Source organism: Bombyx mandarina, chromosome 04 (assembly GCF_030267445.1).
Source record: "Bombyx mandarina strain Sakado chromosome 04, ASM3026744v2".
NCBI lineage: Eukaryota > Metazoa > Arthropoda > Insecta > Lepidoptera > Bombycidae > Bombyx > Bombyx mandarina.
Genome location: NC_143211.1, coordinates 2,200,682 through 2,222,940, shown reverse-complemented (window position 1 = coordinate 2,222,940; position 22,259 = coordinate 2,200,682). Strand labels below are relative to the sequence as shown.

General features: G+C 39.0%; 1 protein-coding gene across 1 annotated transcript in view; it reads right to left on the bottom strand.

The window, feature by feature from the left end:
• Dlic (dynein light intermediate chain) overlaps window positions 1-22,259 on the bottom strand; it is a 37,041-nt gene that overhangs the window by 12,907 nt on the left and 1,875 nt on the right. Inside the window, exons 3-5 of the mRNA XM_028183566.2 lie at window positions 21,861-22,064; window positions 5,406-5,620; window positions 4,718-4,947 (exon numbers count right to left, since the gene is read on the bottom strand). Of these exons, the coding sequence (XP_028039367.2) occupies window positions 4,718-4,947; window positions 5,406-5,620; window positions 21,861-22,064 (649 nt within the window). The remainder of the gene's footprint in view (window positions 1-4,717; window positions 4,948-5,405; window positions 5,621-21,860; window positions 22,065-22,259) is intronic.

Genomic DNA, 22,259 nt, shown 5'->3' with positions numbered 1-22,259 from the left:
CCGAGGATCCAGAATTGTGGTTCGCCTTGCTGGAAGGTCAATTCGACGGTCATAACATCACTGATGACGTCATAAAATTTAATAACGTCACCAATAAGTTAGACCTCCAGTACGCAAAGGCCGTGAAAGATATCATTATCAATCCTCCGGCAAAGAACCGTTACGATAAAATTAAATCCGAACTAATAAAGCGCCTTTCCGCATCACACGAGAAGAGAGTCAAACAATTGCTCACTTATGAAGAACTTGGCGACAGGAAGCCTTCACAGTTCTTGCGACATCTTCAAGACCTGGCTGGACCCTCTATACCTGATGACTTCCTCAGGTCGATATGGTGCAATCGTCTCCCGCACAACATTCAGACGGTACTGGCGTCACAGCCAACCCATTCTCTGGAGCAGTTGGCAGACTTGGCAGATCGCATCCAAGAGCTCGCGTCGCCTTGCAACGTCGTCACTGCGTCTACTAGTAGTATACACGCTTCTTCATCGCAGTCTAACGAGATTACGGAGCTGAAGAAGATGGTGCAGCACCTCACCCTGAAGCTAGAGGAGCATACTCGAGCAGCCTGCTGCTACTCTACTGATCGTTCGAGACCACGCGATCACCGTCGCTCACCATCCCGACAGCGGAGCAGAAGCAATTCCAGCTACCGAAACTACCCCATATGCTGGTATCACAGCAAGTTTGGTGCACAGGCTCACAAATGCCTAAAGCCTTGCGATTACGGCAAGACGGGAAACGACGTGGGCAGTCGGTAGTGGCGACAAACGATTGCCCACCACACAAGGGTCGCCTCTTCATCACCGACCGCAACACGAACGCCCAATTCCTGGTGGATACGGGCAGTGACCTTTGTGTCTACCCTCGCTCTGCGCTTCGGGAACGACGGGCCAAGACCGACTTCGAGCTCACTGCAGCCAACGGGTCGATCATCCATACCTTCGGCTTTATCGAGCTTAACTTAAACTTAGGCTTAAGGCGCGATTTTGTATGGCGTTTCATTGTGGCTGACGTAACAAAGCCAATTATAGGCGTTGATTTCCTTAGCTTTTATAATTTAATTGTCGATTGCCGGAATCAACGCCTACTTGACAATACCACAACTTTGTCGTCAACTGCTTTGATTGCTAACTCCAATGTCTTTTCTGTTAAGGTTTCGACAGGTGACACGCGTTTCCACGCCATTTTAAGTAAGTACCCAGAAATTACACGCCCGGCAGGTACACCGGTGTCTCCAAAGCACAACACAGTACATCATATCAGGACCACACCCGGCCCTCCTATCTCAAGTACCCCCCGTAGACTGGCACCGGACAAACTTAAAATAGCCAGACATGAGTTCGAGCTCATGCTCAATAACGGCACAGCGCGCCCTTCTGAAAGTCCCTGGTCTTCTCCCTTACACCTTGCAGCTAAGAAGGATAATGGCTGGCGACCTTGTGGCGATTACAGGATGCTTAACTCACGGACTATCCCGGACCGTTATCCCATTAAACACATCCATGACTTTGCCCACTCCATTTCTGGTTGTAAAGTCTTCTCCACCATCGACCTCATGAAGGCTTACAATCAGATTCCGGTCTTTGAGGACGACATACCTAAGACCGCCATCACTACTCCCTTTGGCCTGTATGAATTCCCTTTTATGACCTTCGGGCTAAGGAATGCTGGCCAAACATTCCAAAGGTTTGTTGACGAGATGACGAGAGGCCTCGACTTTTGTTACTGTTTCCTTGATGATTTTTTAGTTTTCTCTAAGGACGAAGCTGAACATGAAACCCACCTTCATCAGCTCTTCAGCCGTATGAATAAATACAGCGTCGTCGTCAACACCTCCAAGTGCGTCTTCGGTGCACCAGAGATAACGTTTTTAGGTTACCGAATCTCTGCATCCGGCACCAAACCTCTGGAATCTAAGGTCCAAGCCATATCAGAGTTCCCGGTACCTAAGACTGTTAGACAACTCAGGCGATTTTTGGGAATGGTCAACTTTTACAGGCGATTTCTACCTCGTTCCGCCGCCATTCAAGCCCCTTTAAATGCGTTACTTGCTGGCAACGTCAAGGCGTCGCACCCAGTTGACATTTCGGGTGATACCCTGTTGGCTTTCGACGAGTGTAAGGAAAGTCTCGCCAATGCCGCATTACTGGCACACCCAGATTGTCAGGCCGACCTCGCTCTGGTAACAGATGCGTCCGACCTGGCAATGGGCGCAGTATTGCAGCAATATAAAAATAATGTTTGGGAACCTCTCGCTTTCTTCTCGCAGAAGTTGAGTCCCGCCCAACAAAAGTACTCACCATACGACCGAGAACTCTTAGCCATATATGAAAGCATCAAGTACTTTCGTCATATGTTAGAGGCAAGGCATTTCGTGGTGTTTACTGACCATAAGCCACTAAGTTACGCCTTCAGTGAAAAGAAGGCAAACTGTTCGCCTAGACAGTATCGTCACCTAGACTACATTTCACAGTTCACGACCGACATTAGACACATTTCAGGCAAAGACAACGTCGTTGCCGATCCACTGTCACGTGTCGATGAGCTGCAGGTGGCAGTCGATTTAGACGTGCTGGCTTCGTTTCAAGCGTCGGATATGGAGTTGACTCGACTCCTGGAAGGAGAATCTTCACTCCGCCTGAAAAGGTTGAGGGTTCCTAACTCTCGCACAGAGCTTTATTGTGACGTCAGCACCCCTACACCTAGACCGTTTGTCACTAAAGACTTAAGAAGACAACTTTTCGACAGTCTTCATAACCTCAGCCACCCAGGCGCTAACGCAACGGCTAAGCTTGTTGCTGAGCGATTCGTTTGGCCTGGAATGCGCAGAGACTGTCGACAGTGGTCTCGTCAATGTCAGGCATGTCAACGCGCCAAGGTTCATCGCCACGTATCTTCTCCATTGGGCACGTTCGACCTTCCTCGCGCTCGATTCGCTTTTATTCACGTGGACATTATTGGTCCTCTGCCCGTTTCACAGGGCTACCGCTATTGTCTCACAGCGGTGGATCGTTTCACTCGTTGGCCGGAAGTCACACCCATGGCCGATATGACCGCCGAAACAGTCGGAAAGGCTTTAATATCGTGGATATCCAGGTTTGGATGTCCTACCGATATTGTCACCGATCGCGGACGACAGTTTGAATCGTCACTTTTCCAGTATCTTGGAAAATTTATTGGATTCAAACATCGCAGGACAACCGCGTATCACCCTGCCTGTAACGGGCTAGTGGAACGATTCCACCGCCAGTTGAAAGCAGCCATAATGTGCCACGCTGATTGCAATTGGGTAGATACGTTACCTTTAGTGCTTTTAGGCATAAGGAGCGCGTTTAAAGACGACCTTCAGTCGTCTTCTGCTGAACTGGTGTACGGAGAGCCGCTTCGTCTGCCTGGAGAATTTTTCCAGGCTACCGCTCCGGATTCTACCGATATATCGGACTTCAACTATCGCCTACGTCAGTTCGCAGCTAAACTCCAGCCGACACCAGCTGCACGTCACAATGACGACAACAAAATTTTTGTCCACAAAGATCTGACTTCGTCTAGTCACGTGTTTTTAAGGGACGATGCATTGCGTGGCGCTTTACAGCCACCTTACACCGGACCCTATGAAGTTCTCGAACGAGGTGAAAAGACTTTTAAGATACAGGTCAAAGGGAAGAGTGTTACTGTATCCATAGACCGCCTCAAACCAGCCTATATTTTGATTAACCCATCCCCCGATTCCACTCCGACTCTTACTTCCAACTCCTACCCTAGTTCTTTACCTTATCCTGTTCCCCCAGGGCAAAGAGCCCCAGCTCAGGGTGACGTCAGAAGAACACGTTCAGGCCGTACAGTTCGGTTTCCCGATTTTTATCGCCCGTAGTGACGGTCTCTGGAGGGGAGTGATGTAGCTATTACTCAAAACATTAACATTACAACACGACATTCACTTTACTATATCAGTGTGACATCATACATTGGAAACGTACGACTCGGCGCGTATCACGAACGACGCGCGTGCGCAGATCACTGAGCGCCCCACGTCAGTCGGTTTGAGATCCTCGGCCGCGAAGCCCGTGTCGCTTGCTTCCCGAACGCTTATTGCTATCTATTGTTTATCCGCTAACAACAGCTGTTATTGTGAACATTTTGGTTACGGTTCTACTCGTTTCCACTCCTTCTCTTTTCTATGGTTTTGTGTATGTCTTCGTGTCGTCGACCTATCTTATGTGTTAATTAATAAACTTTTTTGTGCACCGGATATCATTATTACCTACGACACCTGGCGTTCCTAACGGACAACCGATATATTTACCATAAGTGTGTTTTTGATGACATCCAAGTTGAAATAAATGATTTTGAATTTGAATTTGAATTTGAAATCACCACATTCAATTGATTTTTTCTTTCACCTTATAAATGCTTTGACAGCAGACCGACAACCAGACGGGTAAGATATTTCATGTAATACAATTACCTACTCCAGAGACGAAACTCTACTGAACTATGGATATCGGGTGAAACTATGGATATGCCAGTTTTGCATCAAAATTTATTATATTTTAAATAAATTCCAATATACCTACGTCATATAAGCTTGAATATAAAAAATTGTGGGTTAGGCCACTTTTGCGCTGATGGCCTCAATCAGGAATGGAACCTAGTAAGAGTTAGGAGATTTTTAAAGATTGACAGAGACGATAGTGGAATAAATGACTTTACTCACATCAAAACCGCGTCTTTCTCTACAATCAGCGCCGGCGTCCTGAACGGTAGACCGTATATCCTGTGCGTCAGATACTTATACAGCAGATCGCAGTTCTTGTCTTCCTTGGCGCTGGTGTAGAACAAGGCGGCTCCGTACTGCAGACAGAACCGGCGGATCCACTGCTGCATGAAGTCGAAGTGCTCGTCGCGGTAATCGTGCTCCTTCTCCAGAGTGCTCATGTAGTCAGTCTGGTGAGGACAGGAACCAGATTCGATTATGACGTATCTGTTTTTTTCTGCAGCTTTGGTATATTTATTAGTTTAGTATCCGATAAATTTTTTCAATTACTATTTCAGTGTATATATACAGTATATAACATGAGTGTTTAGTACATTCAGTATATAACATGAGTGTTTTCAAGGCTATTTCAGTAAGGGACCTTTAGAAGAATGTTTCCAAACATTAGCAGTATGGTTGCTTACTTTTTTAGACAAATTTTCGGTATACAATTATTTATGCCTAGTAGATAAATGATGACAGAGAATGTTGCGAACTGGCAACATGTCTTAGTACAATTCTGCCTTTCATACCATGGCTCATGATGATCAAAAATACGCAACTACGAACGGATTTGGTGGAGAGGATTTAAGAAAATACCGAAATCGCCTCACTTAATCTATCTTCTATATAACAGAAATGAACTCACCTTCGTAACAACGACCACTATATCTAGACCTAAATTAGTAGTAAGTACTGCTTCCGGCAGGGGGCTGTCGTCATCATCGCCATTTTCAAGATCATCCGACAAGTTTCTAGATGATCTTTTCATAGGCGAAGAAGCTGACGCTTCCATTTCGTCTCCTGGCTCCGTATACCTCTGCCATTTTTGGACTTGTTGCTTTTTACTTTGTAACCTGTGTTCTGGAATATTCATTGTCCTATATTAGGTTTGGTGTCAGAAGAGATCATTTGAGTTATCTGTTGTTTTTTTTTGTGAGTAATTTCACATCCCAACAGAACGGGAGAATCTTATGTAATTTTGTGTGCTTTTTGGATACTTTCACTTCCATTTTGTATCTTCTTCTGCTTGCCTTATCTCACTGTGTTGGATCAGCGCTGCCTAGCCTTTGTATCGATTCAAGCCTATGTCATTATTCGTCACTATTCACACGTCATCACTCCACTCACAACCTTCTCCCGCATATGTCTCACTCACAAAGTCCATCCAACTCTTGTTAGAGCGCCCCTCCTCACTTTAGTTTTGTATATTAAACACATAAGGTCATGAATAATCCCTGACTTTGAAATTACATTATAAACAAAGGTTGTTAGAAAAATTTACTGTCAGCAATGACAATGCGAACGCTGTTGTAATAAGGAAAAAATGTGGCGCTCCGCAAGCAGTCAGTCTTGTGCTCACATTCAAGAGGTGTCCCTTTCGAGGCTAGGTTAGGTTTTATATATAAATTATTTATAGTCAGTCAATAATGTGTACGTAATGTGAAGTGAAATGAAAGAAGCCAAGGGGGCGTAGTCTGATGCGCTGGTCCGATGAAATTAAGACGACAATGGACTCCAGCATGTCGCTATCCATTGCGCAGGAGACCGGAAAGAATGGAGAAACATAGTCCGAACAAAAATGCTCTGTAAAGGTCACGTAAAGGCGACAAACCCCCAGTACTGAGGAGGAGGAATGTGAAATATTTTTCACCAAAAATATACCCTTCAACACCCACCATTACAAACGCATTTAACAGATTATTTGAGGGCGTCGTGGCCTAAAGGATAAGAAGACGCCCGGTGCATTCGTTTTTAGCGATGCACCGGTGTTCGAATCCCATGCGTACCACCACCCTGACTATTTCTGCTGTGAAGCAGTAATGCGTTTCAGTTTGAAAGGTGGGGCAGCCGTTGTAACTATACTTGAGACCTTAGAACTTAAATCTCGAGGTGGGTGGCGCATTTACGTTGTAGATGTCTATGGGCTCCAGTAACCACTTAACACCAGGTGGGCTGTGAGCTCGTCCACCCATATAAGCAATAAACAAATAAAAAAGCACCGAAGAGAAGCAATGTGAAATATTGATCACCAAAAATATACCCTTCAACGCCCACCATTAGAAACGCAATTTAACAGATAAAGTACACTACATTACAGTACATTAAACGACCAATAAAACCGAATCAAGCACTAAGGTTGGCGCTAAAATTTACTAATCGTAGCCGAGATGATGCATCGTATGACTCACGAGCGTAAACCGAGTCGCAGACAGCTTTATTGCAAACTGTATACGCGTTTAGCCGGAGAAAGTACAAACGAGTAACGTTTTCGTGTAACAACATTGTTACGACCGAAATATCTAGGTTGATTTTAGAGAAATGAATACTAAAAATATATTTTCCGTATGTTTGCCTTGTTAACACGCTTTTATTAGCATGGTATGTATGTTTGTATGTATTATAACGAAATCTCAATGGTCCCTTTGATTGACCTTTTTTTTTATTGTTTAGATGGGTGGACGAGCTCACAGCCCAGGTGGGCTTTAAGTGGTTACAGGAGCCCATAGACATCTACAACGAAAATGCGCCACCCACCTTGAGACATAAGTTCTAAGGTCTCCGTATAGTTACAACGGCTGCCCCACCCTTCAAACCGAAACGCATTACTGCTTCACGGCAGAAAAGAGGCAGGGCGGTGGTACCTATCCGCGCGGACTCACAAGTGATCCTACCAGTAATTACGCAAATTATAATTTTGCGGGTTTGATTTTTATTACACGATGTTATTCCTTCACCGTGGAAGTCAATCGTGAACATTTGTTGAGTACATATTTCATTAGAAAAATTGGTACCCGCCTGCGGGATTCGAACACCGGTGCATCGCTTCAACACGAATGCACCGGACGTCTTATCCTTTAGGCCACAACGACTTCCACGACTTCCATGACGTCCGACTAACCTTAACAATTTGCACACGTATCAAGGACCAATGACATTACAATAATTTAATACCTTCGCTTTAATATCCTGATCAGTATCAACAGCACAAAAAATATATAATTAAATCAATAATTGTTAGTTCGATTTGCTATTTAAGCGTGATCTTTTAGTTTTTAAACTTCATTCGAGGGGTGAAGGCTATTGGGTTTAAGTGACATTATTACAATACTACAGCGAGAGCGATTTAAAGTTTAAAATTCGAAAAAAAAACCCTGGGTGGCACCCTGGATGGTTTAGATACACAAATCAGCCCGGCAGATGGCGCTGCTGTCGGCTCCGTTAGTATGTTTATATTTGTTTACATTGGCGATTTATCTTAGCGAGATATAAGAGCCTTGTCAAAAACATCTAAATATGAATTGCAACGCAATTAAAATTACGAGTTGAAAAATAGCATTACGCTCGAACAACTAAAGAAACGACTTTTTAAAAGGAATTTTCTGTAAATAAATATTAAGATTATGATCTTGGTTTAAAGCTGTAGAGCAATACGTATTCGAGTCACGAATTCCAGAGTTACAGTTATTAAATATCTTCAAGCAATGAGCTATTATTAATTACGTAGATATTGATTACACGTACGTGATGAATGTGCCAACAAATACACAATGATATGTCATTTAAAAATAAATCTATCGACCTTGTAAATCATCGATTATAATGGAGGATTGAAAATAAAAAATACCAATACGAATGTTTACCAAATATAATATCACACAAATTATATTGGTTTAAGCCGGTGTTGCGCAACGTGGACCCCACGCCCCACAAGGGGCAATTTGATAAGTAAGGGGGGCAATCAACATAAATTTATATAGAAAATCTATATTAAAATTATTTTGAAGTTGAATTTCAGTTTTTTATTATATGTTTAGAAATATTACTTTCTGTGTTTTCATGTTTCTTGAGTGAATAAATCAATTTTATAATGTTAAAAATTATGTATAGGGAGCATACCAATTTTAGAAATGTTACAGTGGGGCATGGCATAAAAAAGGTTGGGAAACACTGGTTTAAACTGTATCAGACACATATATATTAATACGTGAAGCAAAAATTTTGTATCCCTTTTTACGAAAATTGCGCGGACGGAGGAGTATGAAATTTTCCACAGTTATAGAGAATATAGAGAAGAAGTGCACAATGCCAATATTTTTTTAAATTAATGCATTAAAGATACATTAAATCAATAAAGAAAACATTACACACACTACATACCATGTATTTGACGCACACACGCATGAATACTATTTATTGTCAAACTTTTGTTCTTGACGTCTGTTGTCAAATTGAGATTAAATATTGTTTTTGTTAATATTTTTTATAATGTAGTCTTGGCGAAATTTGTGATTATCTAATATATAAAATTCTCGTGTCACAGTTTTCGTTGCCATACTCCTCCGAAACGGCTCGACCGATTTTCGTGAATCTTAGCGTGCATATCGGTCAGGGTTGAGAATCGAACAACATCTTTTTTTCATCCCCCTAAATGTTAAGGGTGGTCCACCCCTAAATTTTATTTGTTATTTTTTAGACGAAAATTTTTGTTTTTATTTTTTTATGATACAGCATACAAAAATACATACAACCCTAAATTTTCACCCTTCTACGATTAACCCTTATTTTTTATTTGCTAATTAAAAACTTTAAATTTTTTTGCGAGAATTTTGTTTTCATTTTGTCATGACGTAGAATAAAAAAATTCATATTACTCTGAAATTTTCACCCCTCTACGATCAACCACTATTTTTATTTGTTAATTATAAACTTTAATTTTTTTGGCAAGATTTTCATTTTTATTTTTATTTTGTCATGAATTAAAATAAAAAATCTGATGTTACTCTCAATTTTTCATCCCTCTATGATCAACCCCTATTTTTTATTTGTTAATTATAATTTTTAATTTTTTGGCAAGTTTTTTATTTTGTTTTGTCATGACTTAAAATAAAAAAAATCATATTACTCTCAATTTTCACTCTTATACGATCAACCCCTATTTTTCCATCCCGATTAATATTTTTTTTATTCTATGCACAGATCCGCAATAAGGTTGCAAGATGGCAATCAAATATTATAATTGTAGTACGATAAATTCTTATTCAGAGTTTATAATTTCAAGTTCCTTTAATTATGATTTTTTTAAAATTGAATTTGGTCTCCCGCCCTCGCCGGTCGACTACTGATCAACTATCAATCGATCAGCTATCCCCGCCAGGTGTCACCACTCATCCAGCAAACATCACGTAGTAGGGATGAGAACGAAGCCGGTCTCCTGTCTTACTTACTCACTATACATCATAGATTATGCACTTAATATATTTGAGAGCTATACAATACTATACATTTTTCAGCCATGTTTATTGGTTTTATTTGTGTATCAATAGTATGTTCAGTAAGTCTGAGAATCGGCTACTATCTATTTTTCATACCCCTAAGTGAAAAGGGTAGTCTACCCCAAACATTTATTTTTTATTTTTATTTTTTGGATTTTTTTTTTGTTTATAATGAGGTATTATGTGGTTAAGTGAGGTTTTTTTTTTCTCAGTAGAATTTCCCTAGAAATCTTATTTAAGGCAACACAACGTTTGCCGGGTCAGCTAGTAGAAGGATAAAATACAATCATAATAGTGTACAAACTTACAATTCCAATTGATTATAGTCGAATTCCGACTACCGCGGGACCTCTATTTAATTAAATTGTGAACGCGTGCAAATCCGGATGCGATGCCTTTACCATTTTTGGCGTACTTTTTACATTAGAACAAAATTGTGCGGTTGTAGTCAATGTACTCAATAGCTGTATTATGATGATTCGATAAATTTAAACACCGAATAAGTTTACAATTTTCGTGGAATACACGAAAAATATATTTTTTGTATCACAAACCACTTTCGATCCACAATAGTAAGGTCTAATTGGCACTTGTATGAAACTTTACATCAAATTTTTAATTTTTTTGTTCTTGACAGACGAGTGGGTAGCCTACTTGACGGACCTTTTTTGTTTGTTTGGATGGGTGGAATAGCTCACGGCCCACCTAGTGTTAAGTGGTTACCGGAGCCCATAGACAACGTAAATGCCACCATCCACCTTAAGACAAGAGTTCTAAGGTATCTGTTATAATAATATAAAGGCTGCCCCACCCTTCAAACCGAAACTCATTACTGCTTCACCACAGAAATAGGCAGGACGGTGGTACCTACCCGTGCGGACTCGCAAGACGTCCTACCACTAGAAAATGACGTGATTACAGTCATTATTGATATTAGAAATGCCAGGCTTACAGCCAAGTCGCTAACCGCCTCCTATTACTTCATTCTAAGTTTACAGCGATACCAGGTAGCACAGTCAGGCCGTTTGCTACCCTATGCTCTAATTACAAAAAACGACATATATTATCCTAACGCATACACTAAAGCTAATTTAACAACTGCGACCAGATGAAGTAGTAATAAGAGAAGAAAAGGTACCATCCCTTACGATATGTTTATACGTGTACGTACGTATTTATGTACAGTCGACTCTCGTTAATTCCAACCTGCGATAATTAGAACCTCTCTATAATTCAAAGTTATCACGAGTTCCCTACAAAATCCCTTTATATTTCGAACTAAATCAATACATTTTTATGCACTTGGTAATTCGAACGAAAAAATCATTGCTATATAATAAAACGACGCGTTAATTCGAACTCATCGGCGTCCAACACTCGACAATTCAAAGTTGCAGAGAGAAAGAGGTCGAATGATTGTAACGAAAGTAATGAAAAAGCATTTCAGGCACTTCTTCTCTTAAAAAAGTTATTGAGCAGTCTGAGCAACAGCAATGTGTTTTGAAGCAAACCAGTATAACAGAGTTCTTTCGAAACATTAATTAATTTACATTATGAATAGGTTTATGTATGTATACGAATGTAGGTACATGTATGTATGTACATTCTAAACTTTTTTCATTGTTACAGAATAGCAGTTAATAAATAATTTTTGATCAATACTTAGTAATTCGAAGTTTTATTTATTTTCTCTCAAAAATTTCGAACCATTTGATATTTCAAACATTCAATAATTCGTAATATTTTAAGAGTCCCTCACGTTTCGAATTAACGAGAGTCGACTGTATTTATTATTAGGTATATATGTCTAGAGATTATTTAGTCAAAAGTTTTATCTTTTTTTTTTATTTGGTATGTGGGTGAACGATTTGACCAGAGGTTTTTTTTTTTTTTTTGCTTAGATGTGTGGACGAGCTCACAGCCCACCTGGCGTTAAGTGGTTACTGGAGCCCATAGACATCTACAACGTATATGCGCCACACACCTTGAGATATAGTTCTAAGGTCTCAGTATAGTCACAACGGCTGCCCCACCCTTCAAACCGAAACTCATTACTGCTTCACCACAGAAATAGGCAGGACGGTGGTACCTACCCGTGCGGACTCGCAAGACGTCCTACCACTAGAAAATGACGTGATTACAGTCATTATTGATATTAGAAATGCCAGGCTTACAGCCAAGTCGCTAACCGCCTCCTATTACTTCATTCTAAGTTTACAGCGATACCAGGTAGCACAGTCAGGCCGTTTGCTACCCTATGCTCTAATTACAAAAAACGACATATATTATCCTAACGCATACACTAAAGCTAATTTAACAACTGCGACCAGATGAAGTAGTAATAAGAGAAGAAAAGGTACCATCCCTTACGATATGTTTATACGTGTACGTACGTATTTATGTACAGTCGACTCTCGTTAATTCCAACCTGCGATAATTAGAACCTCTCTATAATTCAAAGTTATCACGAGTTCCCTACAAAATCCCTTTATATTTCGAACTAAATCAATACATTTTTATGCACTTGGTAATTCGAACGAAAAAATCATTGCTATATAATAAAACGACGCGTTAATTCGAACTCATCGGCGTCCAACACTCGACAATTCAAAGTTGCAGAGAGAAAGAGGTCGAATGATTGTAACGAAAGTAATGAAAAAGCATTTCAGGCACTTCTTCTCTTAAAAAAGTTATTGAGCAGTCTGAGCAACAGCAATGTGTTTTGAAGCAAACCAGTATAACAGAGTTCTTTCGAAACATTAATTAATTTACATTATGAATAGGTTTATGTATGTATACGAATGTAGGTACATGTATGTATGTACATTCTAAACTTTTTTCATTGTTACAGAATAGCAGTTAATAAATAATTTTTGATCAATACTTAGTAATTCGAAGTTTTATTTATTTTCTCTCAAAAATTTCGAACCATTTGATATTTCAAACATTCAATAATTCGTAATATTTTAAGAGTCCCTCACGTTTCGAATTAACGAGAGTCGACTGTATTTATTATTAGGTATATATGTCTAGAGATTATTTAGTCAAAAGTTTTATCTTTTTTTTTTATTTGGTATGTGGGTGAACGATTTGACCAGAGGTTTTTTTTTTTTTTTTGCTTAGATGTGTGGACGAGCTCACAGCCCACCTGGCGTTAAGTGGTTACTGGAGCCCATAGACATCTACAACGTATATGCGCCACACACCTTGAGATATAGTTCTAAGGTCTCAGTATAGTCACAACGGCTGCCCCACCCTTCAAACCGAAACGCATTACTGCTTCACGGCAGAAATAGGCGGGGCGGTGGTACCTACCCGTACGGACTCACAAGAGGTCCTACCACCAGTAAAAGAGGTTAAAAGGTTATAGACGTAAATGGTTTTTCTTTATGATTCAAAGATTACTGGTGGCCCGGAGGCCTTTCCAGTTTCACCAGGGCAGGGCGTGAATGGTGTGAACTGTGAACCACTTTGAGGCAAGAGAATGAAGTCGAATTGTACCGTTTAACGGTTGTCCCGACCTTCAAACCAAAACGCATGTTTAAATGAATTTTTCGTGGATTAGTTCACAACAATTGTCATTCCACTAGTAACAACTACGCCAATAAGTTCAGTTCACTTCGATACATTGATGCGATAATTGCCGTTTTTGATTCCAAATAAAATAATGTTTTATGGAACATTGTGTACTTAGCATGTTGTCCCCCGGTGGTCCCCCGGTTGTCGAAATTCGACTATAAATAATTGAAATTATAAGTTTGTACCCTATTATGATTCTATTGTCATAGACTAATACTTTTATAATCATAGATTTCGCCAAGATTACACTTTAGACAAATATTAAAGATAAACAATATTTAATGTACTCTCAATTTGACCATAGACTATTAGCAATAAGAAAAGTTTCACAATAAACAAATACAATGCATGCGTGTAGTGTGTCAAAGCATGCGTGTTTGTGTCAAACACATGGTAGTGTGTGTAATGTTTTTTTAAATTGATTTAATATATTTTTTATGTATAATTTAAAAAAACATGTGTGGTGGGAAATTTCATACTCCTCCGTCCGCGCAATTTTCGTAAAAAGGGTTACAACATTTTTGCTTCACGTGTTAGTATACCTTATAGATTAATCGTGCGTACACACACGGCTTATGTTACAGGCCAGATTTTTTACTTATCGTTCTTTATTGTGTATCTTTTTTAGCTTGTAATGTGCATTCTGTGTGTGTAAATTATATAAAAGAAACTGAAGTGTTCGGAAGTGAATTTAGAACAATTCTCACGACAATCTACAACGTAGTTCTCGTGGGAAAACATTATACGGTACTCCATTACAGCGAATGCATACAAATGGATCCGCTCAAACCAGATACTGAACTATCGGGTCGAGGGCTAGCGATATCAGACGCATCTACCACGCGAAAGGTCGCGAGTTCGAGACCAGGCATCTGGATGCTTAATCAACAATCTGAAATATATATCCTGTCTATCGAGAGATACATATATTCACTTTTATTCACTTTACAAGTCAATTAAGTATAGTATTTCTAAACACATCTACATTTATATTATAATTAACTTTTTTTTAAATTAAGCTTTTAGTAGTATTTACATATTGAATTTTATATTTCGTGCGAGACTTACGTAATCTTAATACAATTCAATCGTAATTTCAACCGTATTTCATTTAGTAGTTATCACTATACTATTATTATTATTATTATATTTTAAATGTCTCAAGCCGGCTGTCGGTATTCGCGGAATGATGTCTATATGGTCGGATGGCAAATGAACACCAGCTACACCGTTTTTTTTTTCCTATATATTCGCTGGTAGCCTAAGGGGCTATTCTAGCTACGCCCGGACGGGTAGGTGAGCTCACACACGTCCTTACGAATCCATCAGATCTAATAACTTTTGCATTAGATACCTTCAGCTCTAACACTAGGAGCAGGCTGAGGAACCCCGGTAACCGTACTCGTCGAACTCGACAAAGAGGTCGCCGCGCAACCTAACCCATGCATCAGCCCGCTAAGTTTCTCGTCGGATCTTCTCAGTGGGTCGCGATTCCGATCCGGTAGTAGATTCATTCGCGAAGCAATTGCTCTTGAGTTGTTAGGTCTCCTTCGGAGGCGCTCGGACAGTTGTTAGCAAATCCCACCCCCCCTGGCTGAGCCTTTGCCCACATATCCTGGTGAAACTGGAAAGGCCTCCGGGCCACCAGTAATCTTTCAATCATAAAAAAAAAGGTGAGCTCACGGGCTCAACCTGAGAGAATTTGTTAACACTAGCCCCAGTAAGAGCAGTGATTCGCAGAATTTACCACCGGATCGAAATCGCGACCCACTGAGATCCGGCGAGAAACTCAGCGGGCTAGGGACCGTGAGGTTGTTCATCAAAGCATACACTATAAACGAATATAGTTTTTTTACCATAAAAAAGAAATATTTATACAGTGATATTCTCCATGTCTCCTCAGAATTCCGTGGACCGCGCACCGTACCAACATTTCGATCCTGAAAGAGCTCAACATCAAGGAGAGACTATCGTCAACAGTCCAATTACGAATCCTCAAGTTCTTCGGGCACATCACTCGTAATGAGGACTCCATTGAGCGGTTGGTGGTGCAAGGGAAAGTCGAGGGCAAAAGATCTCGCGGACGATCTCCAACACGATGGACCGACCTCATAAAATCTGTGACTCACTCCAACATAAATGTTTGCTCTCACTCTGCGAAACATCGTGCCACATGGCGTCGCATCGCGAAAGCATCGATATCGCAGGATCCGACTGATGCATGACCACGACCACTCTGTCAAGAGTGTACGAATAGGAAGAATTCTCCATGTCAACGATTACATAATAATATATTCTGTATTGAAACTATATTCGAAGCTTCAGGATACGCTGACCTAGAGCTTTTTTTTGTTAATTAGAAATTGTAAATGTGTAAACTGTTAATGCAAAAAAGAAACCGTATAAAATATACAGTGTCTCGGGATTTCAATTAAAAAACCCCAATTAAATATTGCGAGCACCCACAACGTCCCATTAGGGCTGCAGCCCGCGGGAATGCTTCTTAAGCGGGTTGATTCAGGCTTCTTTTTTTTTTATAGCTTAGCAACGTCGTCAGGTTTGAGCCCCGTGAGCTTACCGCACAGTTCAGGTTACGCTGATATGGTCTGTCTAGACTCTAGACCATCACCTTAGGTAGGAAAAAAAAAGTATTTATAATTAAATGGAATTTTACGCGCGTTTTTTTCTAAATTGTTATTATATTAATTCCGCCGTCCGTCGTCGTATGTAATTTTTTTTTATTGCTTAGTTAGGTATACGAGCTCACAGCCCACCTGGTGTTAAGTGGTTACTGGAGCCCATAGACATCTACAACGTAAATGCGCCACCCACCTCAAGATATAAGTTCTAAGGTCTCAGTATAGTTACAACGGCTACCCCACCCTTCGAACCGAAACGCATTACTGCTTCACGGCGGAAATAGGCGGGGTGGTGGTACCTACCCGTGCGGACTCACAAGAGGTCCTACCACCAGTGATGAACACAGCTGGGACGCAAGGTCACGGCCACGACACGAACTTGACGTGACACAATCACAAGACTATGCGAGTATAAAGACAAACCCGTTATGCCGCTAAATATTACGCGACAAAAACTCTGACGTAACATCACTGTGAGTCACTGACTTATAATAAAACTCTTCTAGGAACTCGCATACAACCTCCTGCGAAGTTTTTATTGATATTTTGTTTTGGATTTTCCATCTTCAATCAGTATGTAAACTTGTATTTTTTAAATTAGGTAGAAATGAGATTCTAATGCAGAATTCTGATTTAGTTCTACCATAATATAAGCTACATTAAAAATATCGATTGTGATTTTTTTATTCAAAAATTCATTGTTGTCTAGATTCTATGACTCCTAAGTACAAGATTCTATCCTTTCTTATTATTCCTTGTTATCCTTCTTCGTCTATGAAATGATATTTAATTATTAAAACATGATACGTACCTACTTTTAAGTGTGTATTCCAACAGCTACAAAACTTATTAACAGGCAATTCCATAGGTAAATACATTGATTTTTTTTTACAGAGCTTGTTTATGATACAATTATAATAAATAGATTACACAGAAAGGTTTGCGTCCTGAGACATGTAATTGATAATTGTAATTAAGTAAACTAGAGGTCCCGCAGTAGTCGAGATTCGACTATAATTAATTGGAATTGTAAGTTTGTACACTATTATGGCTGCATTTTATACTTCTATAATTACATATTTCACCAAGACTATGCTATAAAAAATAAGACAAGCAATATTTAATCTATTCTCAATTTGACCACAGACGTCAAGAACAAAAGTTTGACAATAAATAGTATGTATGCGTGTGCGCGTCAAATACATGGTATGTAGTGTGTGTAATGTCTTCTTTATTGATTTAATGTATCTTTTATGCATTATTTAAAAAAAATATTAGCATTGTGCACTTCTTCTCTATATTCTCTATAAGTGCGGAAAATTTCATGCTCCTCCGTCCGCGCAATTTTCGTAAAAAGGGATACAAAGTTTTTGCTTCACGTATTAATATATAGATGGTATTGACAGTAAACTAGTTTGCGAGGTCTATTTAAAGTCTCACACTAAACTTCGTTATCTGGCGTGTTACGAAAATCAACAGTATTAACATGCAATTAAAGAAACTTTCTTTTTTTTGTCTAAGAGATTACTGGTGGCCCTTTCTAGTTTTACCAGGACAGGTGGGCGAGCAAGGGCTCAGCCAGGAACGGTGGGATTTGCTAACAGCTACCCGAGCACCTCCAAAGGAGACCTAACAACTCAAGAGTAGCTGCTTCGCGAATGAATCTACTACCGGATCGAAATCGCGACCCGCTGAGAAGATCCAGCGCGAAACTCAGCGGGCTGATGCATGGGTTAGGTTGCACGTCGAATTCTTTGTCGAGTTTGACGAGTACGGTTACCGGGGTCCCTAAGCCTGCTCCTAGTCGTAGAACTGAGTCGTCTAATGCAAAGGATCTGATGGATCCGTAAGGACATGAAGAAAACATCAAACGTGATAGACGACAACAACATTTATTATTTCCGATTGCAATGACCGTAGAATCTGAGTTCAAGTTTACACTCCAGACCAAGGATATCATCATACGGTGAAAATTTTATATTACGGCAGGGACGTTTAAATCGTTGGGTTTGGTAAATTATTAAATGCAACTACTTATAAGATTCATTAAAAAGAAATCCTTTGAAGAATCATAAAAATTAATATTAAAGATTATTTAAGAATAAGGTATCAGAATAAATGTATAAGAACATCTGGCTATCTCTCTCGTACTCCCGCAGTTTAATAGCGATGACATCATTTATCGTGTAATTTTTGTTATTTGACCACTACACTCTCAGACGTTAAAACTAACACTATTAAACTTCAAATACTATAGCATCATAAAAAAAAGTAATCATTTTTAAAGTTTTAATCTAAGTACATGAATAATAATGAATAGAACGACGTATAATTTTGGGAAACATCTGTGCAAACTATCATGGAAATGCAATTAATGAGGATGCAAGATAAAACTAGGTCTGGCGGATGAAATATAGATCGCACTCTACATTAACCCTTTTAGTGCTGAGCTTATTATCACATATTAGCGACCCGCCCTTGCTTCGCTTCGGAAACATTAAAACACACATGAAACCAAAAAAATAAAATAATTTTTTTTTTTAAAAAGTAGCCTATGTTCATCAGGGACAATGTCGGCTTCTAATGGAAAAATAATTTTTCAAATCGGTCCAGTAGTTTCGGAGCCTATTCGAAACAAATAAACAAACAAATCTTTCCTCTTTATAATATTAGTATAGATTTTGCTAAGGGATTTTTGAAGTGAAACTTCTTTAGGCGCGTTGAGAGTAAAATTTAACTCCCGACAGATTTGTTACGACTAGAGAGAAAAGATACAATTTAGAAAGAGAGAGAGAGAGAGAGAGAGAGACAAAATAGTCAGAGCGTCTCGCGAACCACTCGACCGTGCAGAGAGGGAAAGGACAAAGCGAGCTAGGTCGTTTCTTTTATACACAGCATTCCCTATTAAAAAGAGAGATTTGATTTAAGGATTAAAAATGAAGAAAACCACAATACTACACACCGCAAAGTTCACTTCTTTCGCGTGCAACAAGTTGCAAGCGAACCATTTTTTGAAACAAAAGTACCTTATTAATTAAGTGTGCATGGAATCTTAATTATTTTCATCTTCACGATAAGAGGACCACAGGTGTTAAGCAATAAAAAACGCAAGATTAAACCGTAAAGGTGGCTTTAATTTTCTTTTATACATAAACTTTAAGATCGTGAAACTCCAAGTGGTAATGTGTCATAGACGGGATGAAAATGTCTACAAGATTTTAGTTCTTATCTGTCAATACAAAAACTCAAGCGATCGATGTTTAGAGATGAAGAGTTGACGGGAGAATAGCACTAAAGTTCCTCAGGGGACAGGATCGACCGTGTTGGGGAAAAATTCCGCCCAGCCTCTCAAACACTAAACGAGATAGAAGTAAGCAGTGGCTGTGCCCATGGCATTGCCGACATCTTTGAGCTACGAAAACCATTCAAATAATTAATAACTATTCTCATTTCTTAGCTCTGGTAGAAGAGAATTCTTAAAGAAATTACATATTTTTTTAACCATTGTTATAATTTTGTCTACAATAAATGACTAATAAAAAAGAAACCGTTAATTGAACATAATTAATTAGTTAAAAAAAAGGCATGTGTTATTCAATGATTTCCATACTGGCTATAATGAAAGCGTCTCAGACGGTAAACAGCTTGTATTATTTCGCTTTGAATTCGATATATCGCGTGCGTGTGTTCAATTGTATTATTCTATACGTTATGGTCATGAAATGTATCGCTTTTGTGATGTAGATGAGAGAACATCTTTAAATCTACAATTTTTTTTTAGTTTAAGCGACATTTTTGCAACTTTACAGGAGAGCTATTTAAAGTTTAAAATTAGGAAAAAATAACATAACAAAAAAACTTCATCATCTATTTTAATAGAGTAAACTTAATTGAAGTTAAATTAAAAACATGCAACTATTGATGCTGATACCAAATAAAACGCACCTTTAATTACAAAGATAAAAGTCCTTTCACCCCTCGATATATTATTATATAATATTTCTCATTTCTCAATATAGCGACTAGTTGAAGCCATAAGTATTTACTCCTATTTTCACGATACTATTTATTTATTTATAAGATGGGTGGACGAGCTCACGGCCTACCTGATGTTAAGTGTCACCGGAGCCCATAGACATCTACAACGTAAATGCCGCCACTCACCTTGAACCTAAACGCATTACTGCTTCCCAGCAGAAATAGGCGGGATGGTGGTACCTACCCGTGCGGGCTCACAAGACGTCCTACCGTTAAGCATTAAATTAATTGAAATTAATTACATTGGAGGATGGCTCATACGACTTTATCATCTTTATCATCAGCAGATGTGTCAGCGAGTGAACTGTGCTTCACAATCTCATACTTCCTCATTCAGTCACATAGAGATTCACCGATCAAGCTGCCAGCTAAATAGTTTTCTTCTAGTAGTCTTATTGCCATTTTAAGAACCAGATTTGAGTCGAAATAATTTATAATTCAGCAGCATTCAGTGTCAATTATAGTTAGCACAGCACGCATCCAAATTATAATCCGATTTGTCTTACAGTTTTATGACCAGCCTGCCCGATGCCAAACCTCTTTATTTATTTGGACCTGAATATTGAATCACATACTATATCAAACACGCATTGGTTTCTAAGAAATAGTGAGATTCATGAATATTTAGAAATGCAGACTGTTAGAGAGGAAGTCATCCAAAACCGAACCCCTTTGAACACATCTGATTATGGCTATATAGCCGATTGCAGATATATATATAGAGGGAATAAAATTATTGAATCAGAGGTTCATGCGTTTGGTATGTGATGAGAATTTGTGAAAAGAATAGAGTTCATAAATCAGACAAAAGTACTACAATTAACATGACGAATCACTAATAGTAGTAAAGCAGACTGGGCTGCGTATTCTAAAAAAAATCTTAGGATAGTCAAGCAGTAAAGTGTCATAATATAAAATCTTTTACTGGGCGAACTACTCTAGTATGGCCGGAGATTAAAAAAACCTCAATGTTGATTATCCTTCTGCCAACATTTTTGTGAAATAAATGTACTTTCTAGATTTTGAATGAAATATATGTCATTCCAACACAACGGATACTACAATGACATGGGCAACAGTAGTTGTTCTGTGATACCCATCACCTGTGATTTTCATCAATAAATAAATGTGAGATTTTTATTTACAGTCTGTGGTTCACAGATAAATAAATAATTTAAATCTCACACTGTAGTTTAGTTATCATAATAAGTTTGTTTATGACTTATTTATTCAACTATTTGTAATTACTAAATTGTTTCTTCTGTTCTCCTTTCATCTCTAAGTTAGTTCAGCAGCATTCAGTGCTTGTATTAATTATGTTCTGTTGCTAATTGTCTTACTTCTGGGCTTTTTGCTCCAAAAGGGCTAACCGAATGGTATATCTGCTATAGAACCAGTGCAAAAAATCAATTATAGTCCGACAGACTAAGATAAGTCAAGCCCGGGTAAGTTATGACTCATCTGCCTCTCTATACAAAAAAAGGGGTGAGCAGACAACAACCTCTCTGATATTCAATAATAGTTTGGGGATTAGGATTATATACAACAAATTCTACTAATAAATTTACTTACCAGGTGTTAAATTTAATTTGTCTATATGGTCTCCAAGTACAGAAGCCCAGCTTTGGAGCTGGTCTAGTATACCCCATGGTGTGGTCATGGCCACAGTGAGTATAACTAGGGTGTGTGGGAATGTTTCCTCACTGAGCGCAAACTTGAGTAGATTAGTGTGACCTGGATCACCATCCAGCACCCAAACACTGAGCCGAGTGTGATCTGTGGGACAAAATACAACATCATCTTTATTAACTGTCTTGGATCATCAATATCATGAGTGAAATAACAGGTTCAAGACTGTATGTACAATGTACATACAACAATTTTCTAAATTTTTGTTGTTATGAGTTTGCAATAAGGATTATTTATTTATTTAATTCAAGTACTGAAATTACTATTTGTTTCATTTTTAAT